At 37.4% G+C, this 23,302-nt stretch overlaps 1 protein-coding gene across 1 annotated transcript in view; it reads left to right on the plus strand.

Annotated features, from left to right (window-relative positions):
* The window catches only part of KLHL15 (kelch like family member 15), a 34,292-nt gene extending 12,257 nt beyond the window's left edge, over window positions 1-22,035 (plus strand). Inside the window, exons 2-3 of the mRNA XM_040633429.1 lie at window positions 313-1,024; window positions 16,712-22,035. Of these exons, the coding sequence (XP_040489363.1) occupies window positions 320-1,024; window positions 16,712-17,821 (1,815 nt within the window). The 5' untranslated portion in view covers window positions 313-319 and the 3' untranslated portion in view covers window positions 17,822-22,035. The remainder of the gene's footprint in view (window positions 1-312; window positions 1,025-16,711) is intronic.
* The last annotated feature ends 1,267 nt before the right edge of the window (window positions 22,036-23,302 follow it).

A 23,302-nucleotide genomic window follows, 5' to 3' on the forward strand; every position in this document is an offset into this window, starting at 1 on the left:
TAATTTGGGGACATATTGAAATACATTTGGTGAACAGTGTAAAATCAGTGAGCTAGGCATATATTGTTTGTAGGTTAACAATTTGCCATTGTTTGATAGATATGTAATAGATTTTTTTCCCCAAGTAGGGAAGCCAAAAACATTAGCCTGCAAACCTTTAGGTTGTTATTCTCCCGAAGGGCTTGTACATTTAAGACTTAGGCAGTGGAATTGAGATAATTATGAAAAACTGTTTAAGCTCTTAAGTTAATAATGTCTTCAGAATGCATGGAAATGATTAACACAGTTTTCTTTGATTACCTTTTTTTCCAGGTGATTCATGGCAGGGGACGTGGAAGGATTCTGTTCCTCCATCCATGACACCAGTGTCTCTGCTGGGTTCAGAGCACTGTATGAGGAGGGATTGCTTCTTGATGTCACTCTGGTTATTGAAGATCATCAGTTCCAGGCCCATAAAGCACTCTTGGCCACCCAGAGTGATTACTTCAGAATTATGTTTACTGCAGACATGAGGGAGCGAGATCAGGACAAAATTCATTTAAAAGGTCTAACTGCTACTGGTTTCAGCCACGTCCTTCAATTTATGTATTATGGAACTATAGAACTGAGTATGAATACTGTTCATGAGATTCTTCAGGCTGCCATGTATGTTCAACTTATAGAAGTGGTGAAGTTCTGCTGCTCTTTTCTATTAGCGAAAATCTGCTTAGAAAATTGTGCAGAAATTATGAGACTCTTAGATGATTTTGGTGTAAACATCGAGGGAGTCAGGGAGAAGTTGGACGCCTTTCTGCTAGACAACTTTGTGCCACTCATGTCCAGGCCTGACTTCCTGTCTTATCTGAGCTTTGAGAAGCTCATGTCTTATTTGGATAATGATCATCTGAGCAGGTTCCCAGAGATAGAGCTGTACGAGGCTGTGCAGTCTTGGCTGCGGCATGATAGAAGACGCTGGAGACATACCGATACCATCATTCAGAACATCAGGTTTTGTTTGATGACCCCATCCAGTGTTTTCGAGAAGGTTAGTGCATTTGAAAGCAATAGACAGGACTCATCGTTTAGTTAAGGCAGTATGTCTTTATAGGTAAGGTTCCCAGGCTTGGTCAGGAGCTAAAAAGAGAATAGTTTATAAGAATAGTTAATGGATAAGCAGTCTAATTTGCTGTAACTTGTGCATTTAGGTTTTTAAAAACACATTTTGTGGGTAAAACTTGAACCAGGTAGGTAGTAGAGTAGTTTTGTTTTGAAAGAACTTTTAAAGTTGAGGCATAATTATTTAACCCAAAATATTCCAAGTTTGCTTTAGCTTTTCTTTCTTTTCACAAAGTAATTAAGTCTGAACTGGGTCAGGCTAGCTCTATTTTTAAAAATTAATTTAAGTAATACATGCTGAAATTAGAGTTGAGAGGAGTTTTTGTAGTTTTGAATGATGTACATTAATGCAGTTTTGTATTCCTCTAAAATGTAGTGAGTAAACAAAATAGCTCTTGAAAAGCAGTAGGCCCTAGTGGTGATGCTTCCCTACCCTCACCTAGTTGATTTTCTTCCCTACTCTTAAGTAGTTCTGTTTTTCCCCTCTTTCACTATGAATACTAACTAAATTTAACCATAAAAACATGTTTATGTCTAAAACCATTGTTTTGGCATTTCTAACTAAATAGACTATTAATCCTCTGTCTACATTGATCAAACATCCCTGTGCACATTTTACCATGTAATAGTTCTGCTGTCTGAAAAGTAGTCTTTCTCTAAAACAGCCTTGGCCTTTTTGCATGCAAGCATATTTCATTTTTATATCAGAGTCTCACTTGTGATCCTTTCTTGCCGAAAGGAGAGAAAGCAGTTTCAGTAATTGCTTAACTTAATTGGTTTCTAATCACCTGGTTACCTCTGGGGCTCTGTTTACCTCTTGCATCTTTTCTTCTTTCTAGAAAGCACACTTAAAGCTTTGGTTCGACACCCTTCTTGTTAAATAGTTCTTCAGCTTTGGTTACCACACCTGGTGATACAACTATATTTGCAAAGGAGGGTTGTTTACACCATTTGAAAAATAAACAAACTTGAGCCTTCATATAACACTCAGCAGCCTGGCATGTCCCCCCGCCCCCCCACCCTCCGGAATGCTATGAAATGTCATTAACTTATACTTTTAATAGAGAACCCAATTTTATGGGACTTTATCTTTATTCTCAGAATGTACTTGATCTGGCAGAAATAATTGAAACTAAAGAATACATTTCTTAATTACTTTTTGTTGGTTGGTAATCAGCCCTACATCACCTATGTAAATCATTTGTCTCTGATTTGATTTTTTTTCTTACTATAGTTTTTATTGCTCTCTTTCCCTGGGGAATCCTGTTTTGTCTTTATACATTAAAAGCAAAAGCTCTCCCACTACTAAAACAAAAACCCTCCAACTTTAGTTTAGTTGGAAGTACTGGTGAAATAAGAAAAAATTTCTCCTTTTGTGGGACAATATGATGGATAATTGTTAGCAGTAAATGATTTTTAAGTGCTGAGTGCAGAGCCCTTTTATATTCTAATTACTAGTTCAAGTGGTCAATAGTGACAGTGGCTGAAATGAACATTAATACCGTCGGGTAGTTTTGTAAATTATATGAAACATCACTGTACCTTCTGATGGATTTTGTTTGCTTATATAGCATAGGAGGTAGTTATTCACCACTGGCCAGGTATTGGGTAGATCTCCTCAGAAGAAAACTGTTAAGGCTTCCTTCTTGAGTTGATTTCTTGGGAAAACTTAATAAGGCCCTGGCCACAGAGGCATCTTTGTTTTTTGTAATATAACAAAAATCTTTTAGTTTTATTTTAGAAATACTGGTAAGATAAATGGAAGGTAGTCAGTGATTCTTGTCTTAGCGATGTATGAGAGTTAATGCTTATCAAAGGAATTCTTTTATTTTAATTCCAGTAGAGTTTAACATACATTGTTAGTTTCAGGAGGAATGTATGGCTTTCTAAATTTTGAGAAACACTACGTTAGGCAGATTTTTGAGAGCTTATCTCTAGAAATAAAACTTCATAAACCAAACTAAAATGGAAAATTGGGTTGGGAAATAAGAATTTGAACTATTTTGCACCATGCTATTTTGAGCTCCCTTGAAAATAGGGCCCATCTCTTTTTCCTTTATTTAGTATGCTGCAGGTCTCAAACAAAGCCATTTTAATATCCATTATATATGCATGGTGCCAGAAAGGGCACAGAAATAAAGACATGTTACATCTGTGCTGGTCCTTTTTTAGTATGAGAATCTACATGGGGAAAAGTGTAGGCAGTTTTGATTTGTGGTTTTATCCTATTTGCTGAACGTCTGAAACATGGAATATTGATAGGCACTTTTTATTTTTAGCTTTAAATTATTAAAAACTTCTTATGACTTTCTAAACATAAACTCTGGAAGAATAGTGGAATGTTGACCAATAAACATATCCTGTAGGTTAATATTGTTATCTTCTTGCCACTTTGGCTTTAGCTACCTAAAACCATTTCAAAGAATGTTGTAGACATTATGACACTTCATCCCTAACTGAGCGAGCAGCTCGTCTCCCAAGAGTGAGGAAATTCGACATAACCATAATATTGTTGTTGAAATTAACGATCATTCCTTAATGTCCTGTAATAGGCACTTCATTTTCTGATTTTTCTCGCTTGTCCCCTAAATGTCTTTTTTTGCTTTTTTTTTTTTTTTTTAGGATTTAATCAAGGTTCATACAGCATATTGGGTTATGATGTCTCCCCTTTTTTTTTTTTTAAAGATTTTATTTATTTATATGACAGAGGTAGAGACAGCCAGCGAGAGAGGGAACACAAGCAGGGGGAGTGGGAGAGGAAGAAGCAGGCTCATAGCGGAGGAGCCTGATGTGGGGCTTGATCCCACAACGCCGGGATCACGCCCTGAGCCGAAGGCAGACGCTTAACAACTGTGCCACCCAGGCGCCCCTGATGTCTCCCTTTGAATCTAGAACTCTCTCCTTTTTCTTGCGTATGATGAGGATATTCAAACAAAAAAGTTGGATGAATAGTATAATGGATACCTGTGTAGCTGTCACCTAGATTCAAGAACTGTTAATATTTTACCATATTTGCTTTATCTAGATCTTTTTTCTTTGCTGAACCTTCAAAAATAATTTGCAAACATCATAATACTTCATCCCTAAAAACTTAACATGCCTCTCCTACGAATAAGGACTCTTTCCTACCCAAGTTTAATGCCATTCCATCTAGGTAAATTAACAGTCATATCATCTAATAACTAGTCCATATTCTAATTTTCCCATTTCTCAAAATGCCCTAGAATCTAGTCGTTATTTATGCATTGCTTTTGGTTATCACAGCTGTCTAATCTTTCTTATTCTTGAACAGTCGCCCACTTTTTTTCTTTTTGAGAAAGATCAGATCACTGATTGTCTTAGTGTGTCCCACAGTCTGGATTTATCAGATTATTTCTTTGTGTTGGTGTTAACTTAGTTCCTCTTTTTCCTTACGTGTCCTGTTAACACATCTACTTTTCAGCATTGTGTTTTTTTTCAGGAACAGTTAGAGGAAAATATTGTTGTAATGCTAAAGAAGTCTTGGCACTTAGCAACTCTAATCAAACTTAGAATTTACCATTCTTTTTTGTGTTAGGAGGCCCAGTCCTATGACTAAGATAATCAAGAATTTTATTCATAGTGTTCTGTTAGATTTCTTTTAGATTCTTAAAAATTTCCCTCCTTTTTAAAAAAAAACTGAGAGCCTTTCCACTCAGTTTAATGGGATTAAAACTAGCTGAAGTCAAGATTAAAAGATTACTCACTAATAAAAAAATTAGTGTGTATCTATGACTCTAGAACTGCGCTGTTCAATACAGTTACTGCTTGTGGCTACTGAATACTTGAAATGTGGCAAGTCTGAATTGAGAGTTCAAAAATTAGGAGGACAGAAAGGGTATAAATGACCTCAGTACTCATTTTGATAGTTTGAAATGATATTTTGGGTATACTGGGTTAAATAAAATACATTATAAAATCAACTTCACCTTTTTACTTTTTTAAATGTGGCTACCAGAAAGTGTAAAATTAATCATTGGCTCACATTTGTGGCTCTTTATATTTCTGTTGCACAGCGCTGCTCTAGAAGTTCAAGGAGTGAGTTGTTCATTAGAAACACTCTGAATATGCATGTGGTAAACAGCCTTTCTCACATATTAAACCCTTCTCCTGGTTTCTCAGCCATTTGAGATGTTCTGCACAGTTTAGTGTTAAATGAACTCACCTCCCTAACTATTCTGTAGAGTAGCTGATGAAGTTAACTTGCGTGTAGCATCTCTTTGTCAGGGTCTTTACCCTGGCCTCAGGAAAATAAAAAGCAAGTGAACAAAGCTTCGTGGAAGAAACGTATATAGACTTTAATTCTTCCTTTGGTAGTAAGGAACAGATCTGAGCAGAGGCTTCATAGTGAGGGAACAGGGCATTCCGCCTCTCCGCAGGGAATAGCCCTCCTTCATTGCCGGAACCTGAATCATGCCCTCTAGCTTTGCTGAAATCTTTGGGTTTATTCTTCTGCAATATCTTTCCCCATCGTCCTCTACTTTTCTCCCCAGCTGAAAACAGACAGTCTTAACTTTTGTATGGAGTACTCTATGGGACCATCACCAAAGAGATCATGACTTCTAAATGTCCTCTTGGAGTTCCTTAGAAGCAGTGATTCTACTTAACACCTTATATATGTCAGATTGTGCCTCAAGTGCTCTACACGAAGGTAGAGTCTACAGGTTATTTCCATTTTATAGATAAGAAAAGAGGCTCAGAAAGGTTAGGAATCTTATCCCAGAACAAGCGGCACTGCTCAGAGTGGAACCCAGGTCTACTTACTTCCCAGTCCAAGGGCTTCCTGTGATAGCTGCTGGAGCAGGGGGGAAGAGGACCCTGAGGTGCAGAAGCATGCATTTAACCCTCTGGCCCAACTTGCGTCCTTTAGAAGTTGTTATATAGTCATGAAAATTCCAGTGTGTGTGCGTGAACAAAATATAGCCTGAGAAACTTAATAGCACTGAAAAAAGTTACAAGGTGTGGGAAAACTTCCAGATGTGCAAATCCAATTCTGGGGATTTCAATGTATAATCAAAGAAAGCTGAAAATAAATTTAAAGATCTTGTCCTTTTAATATAGTTGTTGAAGAGTTCTTAGGATTCCTTTTATCTGTAGTGGATTCCCAGTTTTAAAACTAGACTTCATTTTCAGTTTTTACTGACACAAATGTCTGTGGCATGGATTTTTTTTTTTTTTACTACCTCTGTGGGTCTTTGCATCTGTTAACAGAGATAAGGCCTGACATTTGTCATTTTGAATGTCAGTGATGTGAAGATTTAAGTAGTTTAAACCTTGCTTTCTTTGGGCTTTTGATTTTTAAAACACAATTACTGCTTTATTGAAAACATTTTATGAAGTAAATGTATATTTGGCAAAATGCTATTATACTTTTTTTGTATAGAAAAGATCTTTTTAGCAAAATTGTTAAATTATTCATTAAAATACCCATATGTTGATTCTTTAGTACAGTGACGTTTTAATATTTTCGAACCCAGGGCATCTTCAGTATCATAAATATGCATAAGGTAAGGGCATACCAATGATCCCCTTAGAAATTGTATTAATCATAATCATAAAATCTTCCAGTTTTTCAAAAGGAAAGAAAGTCTTTCAGTCCTGTAAAGATTAAAAAAACACATTTGTTCAGCTTATAATTAGGCTTTTACAGTTGATTTTTCATTGGCTGTTTAGTAAGGGCGCAGATTATAAAGATGTATTCTGCTTTATTCCTAATGTTTTATAAATCAGCTCATGATATTCAGACTCCCTAGTGTGTTTTTGTCCCTCATATACTAAATGTAGTTTATCATATTCCCCCAAATTTGAATTTATGTAACTTTTTTTTTTAAAGATTTTATTTATTTATTTGACAGAGATAGAGACAGCCAGCGAGAGAGGGAACACAAGCAGGGGGAGTGGGAGAGGAAGAAGCAGGCTCATAGTGGAAGAGCGTGATGTGGGGCTTGATCCCATAACGCCGGGATCACACCCTGAGCCGAAGGCAGACGCTTAACTTTTAAAGAGCAAAGCTGATGTTTTAGTGAGAAAAAAGTTCTCTTTTACTGAGAATATATTTGGATTTAACAAACCATATCTGCATTTTATGAAAGCTTGTTACAGAAACTTTTACAACTTTGGGATGATTTTGATAGTCTTCTGAAAAAACACAGCTTCATTATTAATAAAAATTAATCCTAGGATCAGAATAAAAAATGCTTTAGAAGAGCTTCCTAATACTCTTTTTAAAAAAAGTCTTAAGGTGCAGAATTTGTGGCTTTAAAAGCTACGTGTTAAAATGGGGATAAGGCGTATTATACTGACCTTGAAACAGAAAGAATTCAAGGATTACAAATTAAGTGTCCAAGTATACCTTGGATACTTAAGAACGTTGGTAGCCCTTGGAACTGGTCTTCACAAAACACTGATAATCTTCCAAATATTTTCTCCATTAGCATAGTTGATGTAGATAGCATTAATGCATAAGTAAATTGATTGTCCTTAATGTCATGCTTGGATGGTGCGATATTCTGGTTAATTGAGGTACAGAGCACTTGTAATGACATTGTATGGGTAAGGATGCATCTGTGTCAAGTGTAGGTGCTATATGCCCTCCAGAATTCCTTTACTTAGGTACTGTGACATGTTTTGACTAATCGAGCACTTGAGCGATCCAAAATTTCTGTCCAGACCATTACCTGTAGTGTTACCACAGTTTAGTGGAAAACTCAAAAAAAGTTCAGTTATTTCTAATAACTTCAGCTACAGCCAGACAAATCTACAGGAAAAAACAAATTTGCTTCTAACCCTCACTGAAGTACATGAGAAACATAAGCAGTGCCGTATTTGACAATACAAATATTTTGTTTTGTTTTTTTTTACAAAGGCGATAACCTAGATTTCAAATGTGAAGTTTGTTTAGAGTTCCTAATAAGTTTGAGTTGTTTTTGAAAAAGTTTAAAATCCCCTTCATATATTAAATAGTACTTATACAGCTATAAACTTGAAATGGCTTAAATTTAACAATCAGCTCACTTGCCCCTTGGAGTGAAAGCACAGAGATAAGCAGGTTTTCTGGTTGAAACTTACGTGAATAGGTTAAGCAGACTTTTCACAGTTCGCTTAGTGTCTTTTTCTGTATCGGTCTCCTTTTTGCCTCCCCCCTCCTCCCCTGCCCTGTGGACTTGAATGATTGTAATTAACACGTGCGCCCAGTTCTTTAAAAATCACCCAAGGGTTTTTCTCAAGTCTTGGACCTTTTATGTATAGAAGTAGAGTGCTCTTGTTTTCTGCCTTTGACTTGGGTGCGTTCATCCCAGGTTCGCTGGTTTCTGGAGGGTGCGATGATTAGGGTGTTGACTGCTGTTAGATCCCCTGGGAGAGAGACTTTGGTGGGGGGTGTATGAAGCAGGAAGGAACCCACTGAAAACGGAAGTTTACAAATTCAATCTTGCTGATGTTCCTTTTAAATAAAGTAAATGGGAGATGAAAATAGAAGCCTAAAATTGGAAATTAGCTATGAAGTAAAAGTGAAGGAAGAGATGGAGTACAGACAGCTATATTGACTTGTAAAAGAAGAAAAATTTTTTAATGAACGGAGGAAAAAGGAGAGAAACCAAACGATAAGCAGAAATCAAAGAAGATCAAAGAAGTCAGAAAATGGAGAGTAGGAGCCGGAGAGGAACAAGGGCAAATACTAAGATTTTAGGCTTTAAAGTTTTAATTCTCAAATTTAATATTTACTCAAGAAATGTTACATGTCATGGGTAAGCCTTGCTCATTCAGAAGTTAGTTTTAGGATTAAACCTTTTTGGCTTTCCTTCTGTTTTACCATATTTTTAAATAAAATTACAATATTTACATAGTTGAGAGTATTTCCATAAATAGGAAAAATTCTAGAATTTAGTTGTGCCATCTAAATATTACTATAATCACATAATACGATGGTCTTAAGGGGCTTTCTAGAAATTACATCATTTTCTACCTTTTAGGCTTGTGCACACTTAATTTCTAGTGGTGTTCTGTGACTATTGTGCTGAAATTGGAAGGAAATTAGACTTTCTAAGCATACTTATTTTTGAACAACATATTTTTCACTCTAGAAAAGTTGAAGGGAGAGAGGACTAACCAAATTGTGCTGGAACTCATATTAGATAGAGTATTATCTTGAGGAGGTCCTCTCCCCTCACCCCCATTTATGCTGGTTACCTGACTTCTGAAGTTCTGTTCGGTAATTTAGACTGTTGGCTGCTTGAAGAAAAGAGGATAGGTAAATCCTTATTAAAATTTGTCTTTACTGTTTGGCATTTGACTGCAATTACAGTATTACTGAGAGGATTTGTGCTTAGCAGGAACTGATTTTTTTATAGCCTTATCCTTGGTCATTAACTCCATTTTTCAGGACAAAGGGATTAATTAAAGGTATTTTGCACCTAGCTTTTTTGTGATGGTTTTAACATAAATCAGTATAAGCTTCAGTTCTGAGCATGATTTTATAAATAGACTTCTCATACCGGGGTGGATGCTTTTGTAACACAGCACATGAAGACTGCTCCACAATTTGCTGAATATCAAAATAATACTAAATGTAGCTGTGGTTCCCAAAGGTATAAATTGTTTTAGTAAGTGCTTTGTTTCTGGATATTTCTTTTGAGCAGATTGGATAATGGCGCGGGACGATAAAACTGATAGCCAGGACTATCTTCCTTCCACATGACACAGACTCACTCATCTTTCTGATAATTAGGTTAGCATTTTTGGATGTAGAAAGGGCCAGGGGTGTCTTCATGCAACTGATTCCTTTTGTAAGGGGAAAATATGTAAACCAGAGGCTTGGCCATAGTCACACAGTGACTTAGGGACAATGTCAAGCCTAAGACCTGAGATCTTTTGAGTTCAGGGATTATCCCAGTCCCCAGTGGCACCTGCCTCCCACACTGACAGATGAACTAATGAGACATGGGTTTTTTGTTTTGTTTTTTAGTATAAGCATATTGGGCATTTAAAAAAAGGTGAAATAGCTGATAATATCTTAAATTGGCTGGCTGAAGACCTAAAATAATTTTAGACTGTAGCCAGCTATTTTTTCTTAAATATTTTTTTTTTCAGTAATTTCTCCACTCAGCATGGGGCTCGAACCTACAATTCCGAGATCGAGAGTCACATTCTCTACTGGCTGAGCTAGCCAGGTGCCCCAGACTGTAGCCAGTTTTAGTAGATTTTTTAAATTGCAGATTTTTAATCAAATAATAAGCTCTGTGGAAATAGCTGTTTTAGTTACATTGTCAGTTCCATTTTAATTCTCAAAATTCAGAGTGGTATATACGAATTACCTTTAAAAGTTAAAAATTTAGTGAATGGATGATATAACATTTTGACAGCAGAGGGAGAAACATGACATTTTTGCCGAGTGGTAATGGCTAGCTGTTATTTTTTCGACTTTATATATATTTATAGGAACCACATTCAAAATTAGTAATTTCTCACATTTTCTCCTTTATATGCACACACACAATTACATTAAACTAAAAGAAGATCAGAGGAAGAAATGGCCAATTTAAGATTTTCAGATCACTGTTTTTAAGAGGTAACACACTTTCATTTTGTATTCAGTGTAAGAGAAAATGCTTTCTTGTAATATAATTTTTAAGTATCGAAGTAAGAAAAGTGATAATGAATATATTCTAAGTGTTAAAACAAGACAGTTTTTTTTAATCCTATGAAAGGATAAGGAAAGTAGTTCTTTACATGAAAGAAATGTCATTTTCCGCCATATCTGCTTTTGGAAGCACCTGATCTACAGATGAACTGTTATGTGAGGAGTGAATGATGGGAGAAATGCTTAAAGATGAGCCACGTGTTTCTTTTTTGATAGCTCCCTTTGTCAGTGCATTCAAATGACTCCTTTCACTTATCTCTCTGCTTTTTGTTTTAAAGCAGAGTATATCTGTAATTACTTTGTCCAGGATTATCAAAGAGGCATTGATTCCCCATTTCTCTAATGAAAGAAGAAACTAATTATGCTTATTGATACTGTCTGGTTTTAGAGGAAAATCGTAGCTCTAGGAAAAGGGCAAGGTAGATCTAGAACTTCTGGCTGTGGCAGAGAAGAGGAGCTAAATTTCGTTGGTTAGAAGACGTTTTACGGTGTAATCAACTGTCTCAAAGGCACAGCTTCCATTATTGGGGGCCTACAGGTAGAACAGGCTGGATAAAAATATGTAACTGTGATGTGGATTTTTTTAAAAAGATTTTATTTATTTATTTGACAGACAGCCAGCGAGAGAGGGAACACAAGCAGGGGGAGTGGGAGAGGAAGAAGCAGGCTTCTAGCGGAGGAGCCTGATGTGGGGCTCAATCCCAGAACGCCGGGATCACGCCCTGAGCCGAAGGCAGACGCTTAACGACTGAGCCACCCAGGCGCCCCTGTGATGTGGATTTTAACATACAGTTGAAGTAACTTTTTAAACTCTTTGGAACTTGGGTTTCAAAGGAACACAATAGAATGAATGGAGAAGAGGACAAAGGGACCTGAAGGTTGGGTAGAAAATGAGAGACAGGAAAATGACTGTAAGAAGAAGTTAAGGTGACTCAGTTCGATGGAATCTGTAAGAGCCTGAGTTTGGAAGGTGGAAGGTTGTCACACAGGCCCTGGTGCCTCGTCGTCACATGATGCCAGCACCCCTCTCCGGTGCTCCTGATACAGGGTCACACCTGGACTACCTCCACTAGCAGGAACGCTCACTGGCTCCATAGAGGTAGACAGTCCTGACTTGGGGAAAATATGTACCCATACCCTTCTTACTGTAGTCCTTGTAAAAAATCCAAGTACAGACCTGTATAGAACCTGATAAGGGGCAACTGTATGTTGTATGTGTATATATATGTTTTCCTCTGAATACACTGCCAGCTGTGTAAAATAGTCCATTTTTTGAGAATATTCTATATACTCTTCTGCAGTTTTTATCATTTGACATTTTGAACATCTGTGTTAGTGCATGTGGATTAACCTCATTCTTTTTAATGACTGCATATGGTGAGGACTGCATACAAGAGTTTATCCAACCAGTGTCTTATTGATAGATATTTGAGTTGTTCCCAGTTTCTATGCTCTTATAATAATGTGATGAACATCCATTATCTTGACAGTTCTAATTACAAAGCTTTTCCCTATGCTGGCCTAAAATTTTCCTTCTAACTTCCACTGACTGATCGTGAAAACGGTTGCCATCTTTCTCCTGAGTCTTCTCTTGAGTTTCAACATTCCTCGTCAGTTTTACCATTTTTTTCCCATGGTTTGGATCCTTTTGCTGTCTTCGGGATGTGGTCCACTTTGTGATGTCTAAATTATAGCGATGGGACTCAGCCCTCTTAGCTGTGGTTTCACCAAATGGAGAGCGTGGGATTGTCTGTTTGAATTTAGTCCATGATTTTATTCTGCCATATCACATTGTTAGTTCATATTGAGGATAGTCAGAGCTTTACATTTGGAGCTCACAGATCCCTGGAGTATTTGACAAAAGCTGTGGACTTCCCACCATCTCACCTTACCTCCCCCTCTCCCCCCGCTGAATGCATTAACCCAATTATTTCTACAGTTCTAGGTGGTTCGTGGGTCCCTGGTGTTCCTCTTTATCATTAGACTTGTTGATTACTTTGCCAAAGTCATAGGTTCTCTCATTCTCTACCAGTTCTGCTACATCCTCAGACATTCTGCTGGAAGTGGTCCAGTCTTGGCATTGCTGGGTGAGTCCCTGCTGCCTCCCAGCGCATAGCGCTTTCTTATCGCAAGTGGTGTTTTTTAACAATCCAGATCAGCCTTAGGCTAACCAGTCTCTAGTTTGGAAGTCTGGCTACTAGTCCTTTCCCATTCTTCATGATTCCACACAGATTACGGAAAGCAGTTAAGCAGCCTTGTCTGTGAAGCCTCTCAGGATCCCAGGATGTGATTTTGAGTCAAATGACTTGAACATAGAGTATCTATCTAGTTTTTCTTTTTTATTCTCAGCCGTCTTGGATTTAAGTTTCTTCTTAGTCATTGTGTTTGATATTCAGATTAGAAAGAATAAAACATCCTTAGCCAAGAATGGAAATAAAATAGGAGAAGGTATTTGTCTTTGTTAATATTACATTAACCACCCCATCCTGGAGGGGCTTCACTTTTGCCTCTACTTCTTTGTACTTTAACCTCTAAGATGCCATGTATTCATTATCTGGCACTTTAAGTCACAGTTCGTCCCGAGGCTTTAGCCTTGTTCACAATATTCTTATAGCTCCATTTCACCCTTTGTAATACTTGTTATATATGCTTGTTTTTTTTTTTACCATCTGTTGTAAGTGTTTTTTTAACATCTGAATTCCAGAAAGCTCTCTGCGCAGCACATCAGATTTTTTAGATACTTTCCCCTTTTCTTCCCCTCATCAGTGTGTTTTGCAATTATGCAGTCAGCATTATGCTTTTGAGAGCCTCCAAGCCTTCTTGAGCTTCTTTACACAGTTTCCGATCTTGGAATTGATCCTAATTTTCCTTTAAAAAACCTGAAATCTGCCTATCCAATATGTGCAGCATTCCCCTTCCCTTCTCGATCTCCAAATGACATGGCTGCTTTCTGTAAAGCTGCTTCCTCCTTGCATCTTACCAGTCATATTTTATTGCGGAGGATTAGGTCCAAAGTAATAGTTTCTCTTCTTTCTCCTCTTATTTCTGAAAGACTGAATTTTTATGCAGACTGAAAACACATCATCAGATGCATTGACTTAGGCTGACGCTTCTACAGATGTCCACTGGTCAGTGATAGTAGCTAATAACGGCTATTATTTGTTGTACACTGCCACATGACAGGCACTATATTGTCCTTTTCACAGAAATGATCTTGCTTGTCTCCTACCTTAGGGTTATGAGGCATAGGTGCTATTATTGGTTTCCCAGTAGTACAGATAAGGAAATGGCTATAAGGATGTTGAGTTACTTGTCCAAGATCCCACAACTCAAGTGAGTGCCAAAGTTGGATATTTTCTAAACCGGATTCTTAATCGCCATACTGGGCAGCTTGACGTGGTGCTTAATTACAGTGCTGGATGGGATTCTGTTACTTCAAAAACCTGTGTAGCTCTCAGGCCACTGGCTGTGCATAGTAGGTGCTTAAATATTTAATTTGAGGTTTATGTTTCTTGTTGATTTCCAGGGTATTGCCTTTTAGCTCTTGCAAATTAGAAAAAGATGAGAAAAATGGGTGAGGCACACTATTAGGCAATTCATAGAAGAAATGGAAAGATGAAAAGATGCTCATTTTTCCTAAGCAAATATATTTTTGATGGTTTCGAGAGATCCAGTTTTTAAATGGCAAGACTCTTTTTGTTTATAAATATGATACATGAAAAAAAATGCAAAGATGTTTGTGAAGTTTCAGAGATAATCACTATTAACAAAGGCATGCATACACAAAATCTTACTTAATTGGGCTACCAGTGTACTATTGATTTTTAAAAACTGAATATATTGTGAACATCATTCCATGTTAATAAACACTCAGTGATGATGGCTGTACAGGTTTCCATTGTTTCTCATAAGAGATTGGAGCTCACTTCATTTCCTTCGTTCTGTGCCTTTTTATATGTGAAGTAAAAGTAGAGGATGAGATTTCAGATCTTATATTTTTTATTGTATGTCTGTTTATTGAAATTACTTCTTTACTATTATTCATTATTTGATCTCTTCCACACTTACTGTTTTGCCAGGAAGAATGAGGTTGGATGCCCAGTCATTGTGATCCATACGATTGATTCTTTGTTTCAAGAACCATTATACTACCTTTTCTTTGAGAAGGCTCATTAGGCTAATTCATTGAACATGTATGCTAAGTGTTTTAATAAATGAGTTTGTCATTTAAAGAGTTTTCTAATGAGTAGTGGAAACTGTGCAGTAACCTGTTGGAAATTGAGCTTTGGAGCAAGACTGTCCTGGTTCAAGGTTCAGATCCCAGCTCTACCAGTTTTAGTCACGTAAACAATCTGGGCAAGTCACTTAAGGTTCTACACCTCAGTGTTTTCATCAGGAAAATAGGGATGATCATTACTCTCTCACGGGAGGAGTAATTTAACTTGAGATATTACACGTAAAGCCCCAGTGAAGTGTTGATGTCCATTTTTTCTCTTTTATGTAGCACGACAAGGAATTCTCAACCTTTTTTGTGCTGTTTACCCTTTCGCTAGCCTGGTGAAACCCACGGAGGGACCCTTTCTCAGAATAATGATTTTAAATCCATAAAGTTAAATGCTTGGGAATACAAAGGAAGCCAATTATATTGAAATACAGTTATCAAAATACTTAAAATACATTTGTGATCCTTTCAGACTTTTTTTGGACCAAGGTGGGGAGTCAATGAGAAAGATAGGAAAGAGGGAGGAAAAGAGAGGTAGGAAAGGAAGCTTCTAAAGAAATGTCCTGGTGCCAGCTCCCTCCCAAGCAGTCAGCCCGGATTTGCCACAGGCTCCTAGACCTTTCTACCTCAGCATCCTACCAGCAGTTCAGATTGATCACTAGTGAAGCAGAATGCCTCTCCAGTGTCCCTTAGTGATACCACTCTCCAGAGCGCCGCAAATCTAAACCCTCGATCAATTCGGGTCCTCACTTTTGTACTCTCTCGCTACTTCATATCGGTCACGTGCTTCTGCCTATTTTCTCTCTCTCAGTACCTGATTTTCCTGTTGAAATGAAAGGCTCTCACCTCATCCTTGTCATTATGATACAGGCTTTTTCTTCGTGGTTATCCAGCTTCCTACCTCTTCCACAAGGGAGCCTGTGAGTGTTTCGGGCCAGTTTGGTATGTTCCATATCTTCAGGTCACTCCCATATCACTCAGAGATGTGCTGTACACTCTCATTCCCAACCTCATTTACTTGTTGGCAAATCTGTATTTATTTTCATTTCCCCAAACATATTCGAAGTTGTTCAAGGAAACAGACCCCATCTGATACTTAACATTTTTATTTCCCTGTAGAACTTAGCATGGTACTTAAAAGTGCTTCATAAGATCTTGGTATAAAAAAATCACAGTGAGATAGTTCCATCTCCAAAAACAAAAAGGAAAAAATTGGACCTTGTCTCCTGGATTATGGTTGTAGGAGTTGATAATACCCAACTAAGTCTTTCTATCAAAAACCCACTGAGAATTTTGTGTCTATTTAAATTTTTACTAACTCACTAACTTGATTGCCCAAGTTATTCAGTCATGGTTGCTCTGACAGTGTCCTTGTGGTTAAGGAAGCCATGGCCGTGATTCTCTCTCCTGTGAAACCTCTGTTTGTCCTTACAACCACCACTTGTATCCCAGGGCCTGACATAGAATAAATAGATGATTAGTACATTTGCTAGAGGAGTTTAGCTTGGGCCTAGAAAATAGCTTTTTTACTTTTAAAAGGCTTGGGGATGTGCATAGATTATTACAAAAACCAATATGATAATAGCTTTGTTTAAAAAAAAGTATGTGATCTTAATAGGAGAAGCAGTTTTAGTACAGTAAGCCTCAAATCATACACTAATCACCTTAAGTTGGCTTTGATATTTTGTTTGCCGTTGATGTTCTTTCTTTTGGTTAAATTCTTTTACTTGTATTCTTAGGTTAAAACATCCGAATTTTATAGATACTCCCGACAGCTGCGCTATGAAGTTGACCAAGCATTGAATTACTTTCAGAACGTTCACCAGCAGCCTTTGTTGGACATGAAATCAAGCCGCATCCGCTCTGCCAAACCCCAAACTACAGTATTCCGAGGAATGATTGGACATAGCATGGTTAACAGTAAAATCCTTCTCTTAAAGAAACCAAGAGTCTGGTGGGAACTGGAGGGCCCACAAGTTCCTCTGCGCCCGGACTGCCTTGCTATCGTCAATAACTTCGTGTTCTTGTTGGGCGGGGAAGAACTGGGCCCAGATGGCGAATTCCATGCTTCTTCCAAAGTGTTCAGGTATGACCCGAGGCAGAACTCTTGGCTTCGGATGGCAGACATGTCAGTGCCACGTTCAGAGTTTGCAGTTGGTGTTATTGGGAAGTTTATTTACGCCGTAGCAGGCAGAACCAGAGATGAGACTTTCTATTCAACTGAGAGATATGACATCACCAATGATAAATGGGAATTCGTGGATCCTTATCCAGTTAACAAATATGGACATGAAGGGACAGTGCTCAATAACAAGTTGTTTATCACCGGTGGAATCACCTCATCTTCCACCTCCAAACAAGTGTGCGTGTTCGACCCCAGTAAAGAAGGGACCATAGAACAGCGGACCAGGAGAACGCAAGTGGTTACCAACTGTTGGGAGAATAAGAGCAAAATGAATTACGCAAGATGCTTTCACAAGATGATTTCTTACAATGGCAAGCTTTATGTCTTCGGTGGTGTCTGTGTGATCTTAAGGGCCTCTTTTGAGTCTCAGGGATGCCCTTCCACAGAAGTGTACAACCCAGAGACTGATCAATGGACCATCTTGGCATCCATGCCAATTGGCAGAAGTGGCCATGGTGTGACTGTGCTGGACAAACAAATAATGGTTCTTGGAGGCCTTTGCTACAATGGTCATTACAGTGATTCCATCCTCACTTTTGATCCGGAAGAAAACAAGTGGAAGGAAGACGAGTACCCGCGGATGCCCTGCAAGCTGGATGGTTTACAAGTGTGCAACCTGCATTTCCCGGAATATATACTGGACGAGGTCAGACGTTGCAACTAATGACATCTTTCTCCCTTTAAAAAAAGCCAAACAAAAAAATTTGTTTGTGACAAAGTAGTTAATTAAAAAAACGTAAGGAAAAACCTCACCAGTTTTACTATCAAAGCCATTGGTCTAATATCGTAAAAAATTTTTCATTCTGTGCTAGCATCCTTTTTTTTTTCTTTTTAGTGGCCTCAAACTCATGCAATAAGTTCATTCTAAGCGCTAGCTCTTGAAACTACTTCCAGAAGCAGTTTAATAGAGTGATTCACTTATCTGGGAAGTTGATTTTATGCTTTAAACATTTCTTTCAGATGTCAGCGTAGGAGTCCCGCATCTTCTAAGAGAAGACCTGATAAATGTCACTGGATGTAATTTCGGTTCCTATCTCGATCTGAAATCTTTTGAAACGATTATTTCAGTGTATTAGTCTGTTAGACCTTTTGGTTTTATGATTTAAGTTTAAAACTCTTGACCTTTTTGCATGGCTTTTTGCTGAAAATGCAAAAATATAAATTTTCTACAAAATTAACTTTTTATATTCAAAACACTATTTCTAAGCTGCCTTCTCTTACCTGCATTGTGTTAGTGAAAGCATATCCATACTTGCATACATCTTATGAACATATAAGGCACATCTCCTTTTATGCGTGGTTAGGATTCTATATTTTTAAGCTAGTGCACTTGCACACACGGTTTGCCATACTTGTTGAATTTTAGATGTAACGTCTTTTCATGTATTAACATTTTTAGAAAGTTAAAATAACTGGAGTCCTCATTTGGTATCAAAGTAGCCTGTCTTCAGTCCATACTGATTCAGTAATATTTGAGCTCCGTGTATTCCTGAAACGTGTATGGATTTCTGAAACTAACATTTTATATTTTCTTTTCAAAAGTAAACGTTAGTGTTCCTTATCAATGTATGTCTTCTTTTTGAAAATGTTTTTCTTTGCAGTCTGTTTAACGTTACCCTGTTTTTAGTGAGAATCGGAGTGGTAGACGCAGCCCGGGCCCTGCGGCGCGCAAGCACTTTTAAAGAGCATTTAGGTAATACCAGACTCCTAAATAGAGGCCCCTTGAAAGTAAGTGCAACTCCCATTCTTTACACTCAGTAAGGCTGCTGCATCCGTTATTGAATGGAAAGTAGCAACTCGTGGAAAATTTGAGCTCATTTTTGACGTAGAGGTAAGAAACAGAATTATAATCTTACTGGTCATATCTAGTTGTTTATTTAGTACAGAATACTTAGTGGCACTGGGGATGTAAGCCCTCAGCCTTTGTTTTATTTACTGAAAGCTACTAGCATGAAGGATAGTAACCTCAAAGTTCAGAACGGATCAAGAATAACTGTTTAAAAGCATTTCTAGTAAGTGTTTTAGGATTAGCTGCGCACCTTTCAACTCTTGAAACTCGAAGGAAGAACACGTAGTTGACAAGATTAAGCAAGTATAACCAGGGAGTGGATCATTCAAGTGGTTGCCATTTTCTCCTGAGTAGAGTCTATATCTGATACAGACTAGTTCTACACTGGCAAAACTTGCCAGGTCTTAGGATATTGGTGCAATATTGCAATGCCTTCTTCTATGGCTGTTGTATAAATTTCCTAGTTTCACTTTTTTTTTTTTTTTTGCTGCTGCCACCACTGAACACAAAATGGAAGAGTGAAGTCATGGAAATGTGAAGACTTTTGCTTTGTTTTTTCGGAATTAGATTAGATAACTATGAAAAAAACACCTGATTTTAAACCTCCCAAACTGGAGGTGTTTGAGTTTAAGAAACAGTTAGGTACACAAGTAGTTTTTGAGAGAGAGAAACATTGGCATTGGTTTTAGAAATCAAGTTAATGATATTCTTTTGTATATGAGACTTAAATTTTTATTAAGTGGTTCTGTCATTTACTTTCACTTTCTAAAAATGGAATTCGATATCTTGTTTCCCATGGTAATATGGGTAAAAGTCTTTTTCTACCTTTTAAAAATCATTTTTAATCATTTTATTTTTGAAAGTTAGGAATTAGGTTAGCCATTTAATTCTTTTTCTAATATATTAGTTGGTTTAGTGTTTTGTGTGTGTGCTGTCTTGCTTTAAAGAAAATAACAATAACGTCTTCATTATTTTCCTCATCATTGTCTTTTGCTGGAAAAGACCGAGACAGGGTACCCCTATCAGGCTTTTACACTTCACACACCAGTGGTGGTTCTCTTTAATTGCTTAGATATGACTTCATAGCCCTAGTTAGGGTAAGATCTGGGCAAACAGTTGCATATTCTTGGTCTTCCATTCTCGGCGTAAGACCAAGATCAAAGTTCATGTTTTAGAAAATTTGTGAAATCTTAACTTGAACTAACTCTGGGTTCAGCTTCACACGTAAGTCATGTCTGACCTGATGTTAGCTGTAATCAGTTTTGAGCTTTAAGAATAGTTGCTATTGCTTGGGTTCTGAATGTATTGAGAAAACTCATCTGTTTATATGTAGTGCTAATATAGGTTATTTTAAATCCATGATTAACTTACATTCCCTTTTAAAATATGGTTTAATCGCTGAAAGAGATTTATTTTTGTTATACTAAACTATGGAAAATTTTTCCATAGAATTTTTTCAAGTTTATTTTTTGTGTGCTTCATTTGGAACCATTTTTGTTTATATACATTGTATGTGTTCAAAATAGGGGTTTTAAAAAAATTCAGTCCGATTGGAAACTCTACAGTGTAACTGTTGTGATCCTTGTGTGTTAATTTCCACTTTACATTTTAAACAGCAGACATTACAAAATAGCCGATCTTCATTAATTGCATCTTAATTAGAAATGTTTGTTTTCTTCCATGTCTTTGACCTTCTCAGTTTTGATTTTAGTCTGCTTAAAGAAAATCCTTGCACTACAGTCGTTTCGTAAAATTCAAGATTCTCACATTGAAGGTTTTTAATTGGAAGAAATACTACTGGTTTTTAAAAAAGCAAAGCTTAATAGAACTATTAGCTTTTCTTGAGACAGCATTCTCTGTGTCCTCATTACTCTGCTCTGTGTGCGTGTTACTCTAATTTGTGAAATATTGACTGAGCCCTTCACTTATCTTTTCTAAAGCAGCACCTTTGGACACCTCATTCTGGGAAGCCTGCTCGAGTCATAGTAAAGGACACACACATTTGTGTGGGGAGAAGTGGTAAAAATGGAGAGTTTTGTCTTAATTACATGAAACTAAGCTTTAAAATATTTTATAACAAATTATTTGAGCTGCATAATCTAAACATGTCAAACGTTCAGTGGGACTATTTTTATATATGTATATGTGGTTGTAGGTCATAACATTTCAGTTTATAATATAAATTGATATTTCAGTTTATAAGCTATCTCTCAGAAAAGACTAGCTCTTTTGAGAATACATAATTTAAAGTTTTAGACTGAAGTAAAACACAACATAGATAATAGTGTAAATTAGATATAACTGAGGGCTATATGGCAGTAAAACTGCTAGTGCCATTTTTCTTTTTTGCCTATTACACATTTTTGATTTTTTTTTTTGTACTCTGAACATTTTTAGGGATCATACGTTTGTTCAATCAGATTAGAGTTGGTTTGGGAATAAATATCTTCTAAAAAGAGATTTATCTTAAAAATGAAAGTCCTGAAAAATTAGTTTATTGAGAATTTATAAAGTCAAATATTCAATAGACATAGACTGGAATAGGTAAGCTCATGGAAGTCCTAGCCTTTCAGTACATATACCCATGTAACCTCGGTATTACACGAGCAACACTGAGAATGCCATCAGCTTGGTTTGTTCCCCCTCAATATTCTTGGGTTTTCTTTTTACATCTTTGGGAACAAACTGCATTAAAAACCTTATTAATCAGTATATCAGCACGGATTAGGTGTTTGCTTTCTGAAGGAGAGTTCCAGTGAGGTGGTCGGAGAGGTTATTTTCTACCTAACTCGTATATGCCCTCTACCTGTTGGGCATACTTTGTCTATAGAAAAATATTTTGACCTTTAGGTACATTTTGGGCCAGTAGTCAAATAATCCTAGGGCCGATTTAAAAATCTTAGAATAATTTAAGGTTTGCCTTTTATACCTGTTTTGAAAGCCTTTACATTTTTGTCAGGTAATTTTTCCCAAGCCGTGAATATAATCTATTCAAACATGTTTATGCTATCCATTCTGTTTTTAAATTGAAAAAAATGTTAAAAGTGTTTATGAAGAAAAGTTTAAATAAAATATTTTTAATCTTTAAACTATATTTTTTCTCTTCTTATTTGCCATCTTTATGCAACCCATCACTTTCAGAGTCACTCATGACTTGATTAACAGTATACATTCTGTTTTCCTTCAGTGTGCCAAGGAAGTGCCACAAAAATGGGATTTTTACCAATGCTTTCAGCCACAGATTCAAATGAGTGCATTAGAGTGAAATTATTTACACTTACATGCAATGGAAATTGTATAATGAAGCCAAGTAATTAAAGTTCCACTAATGCAGAGTTTTGCAGAATGGAAATGCAGTGTGGTGATTTTGTAGGTTTCCTTTAGCATTTATGATTGATTGTTCTTAAAGGCATTTCTGAAGTGAGTGAATAGGCAGAAATGAAGCTGCTACAACATCACAGGCCCTTCACAGGATATACATAGGCACGTGTGTGCCTTCTTTAAAATGGATTCTTGAGAAATCTCGGCAGGATTCCCTGGATCCTGGCCTCAAGCCACCTTTCCAGCCTCTTTCTCTCTGTTACTTCCCGCACTCCATTCTGTTGTGATCTCTGTTAGTTTCCAGCCTCAAATCACCTGCCTTCTTTCCCCTTCCCTGCTTGCAAAATCCGCTTATTTTCCTGCCCCAACTCAAATGCTCTCCTCTCTTCCGGAATCCTGTGTTATCTCTTCCATCGAATTAATTGCCTCCTCAACAGTCCACATAGCCATAGCTCTTCATTTTGCGTAGTAGTTGGGTAGAATTTCTCCACAGCGACGTCATAGTCTCCGTGGACGGAAGGACTTTCTTTTATTCCTCTTTGTACCTTCACATCTAGCATGATACTTTTTGTGCCCCACAGGCACGGGGCTAAATGTTGCAGCACGTGACAAATTCCATCTGAGCTACAGGCAATTGCTGTAGGCATTTGGGAGAGGGAGATAGAATTCCCCGCCAGTTTTGTCTGCTGCTCAGTCTACACAGTCCCTGCCCTTTCTTTCCACACCTATGGCTTCAACAGCTTCTGTCCTGACACCTGTCAAATCTGTGTCTCAACCCAGAGGTCCACCCATCTCCTGAATATCTTGCACACATTTTATCAAAATTTCAAACTGAACAAGTGCAAACCTGTATACATTATCTCCTTCCCAAACACCTGCCCCTTGTCCTGTGTTCTCTCTATTATGTGGCCACACCACTGCCTGGGTTTGTTCAAGTCAGAAGCCTAGGAATGGTCTACCACTGCCTCTCCATTTCGCCCCAGCATCTTGGTTCATTCAGGCCCTTGTTATTCTTGTTGGCCTCCTGGAGCTGGC

The sequence above is a fragment of the Ursus maritimus genome (assembly GCF_017311325.1).
Source record: "Ursus maritimus isolate PB19 chromosome X unlocalized genomic scaffold, ASM1731132v1 scaffold_X1, whole genome shotgun sequence".
NCBI lineage: Eukaryota > Metazoa > Chordata > Mammalia > Carnivora > Ursidae > Ursus > Ursus maritimus.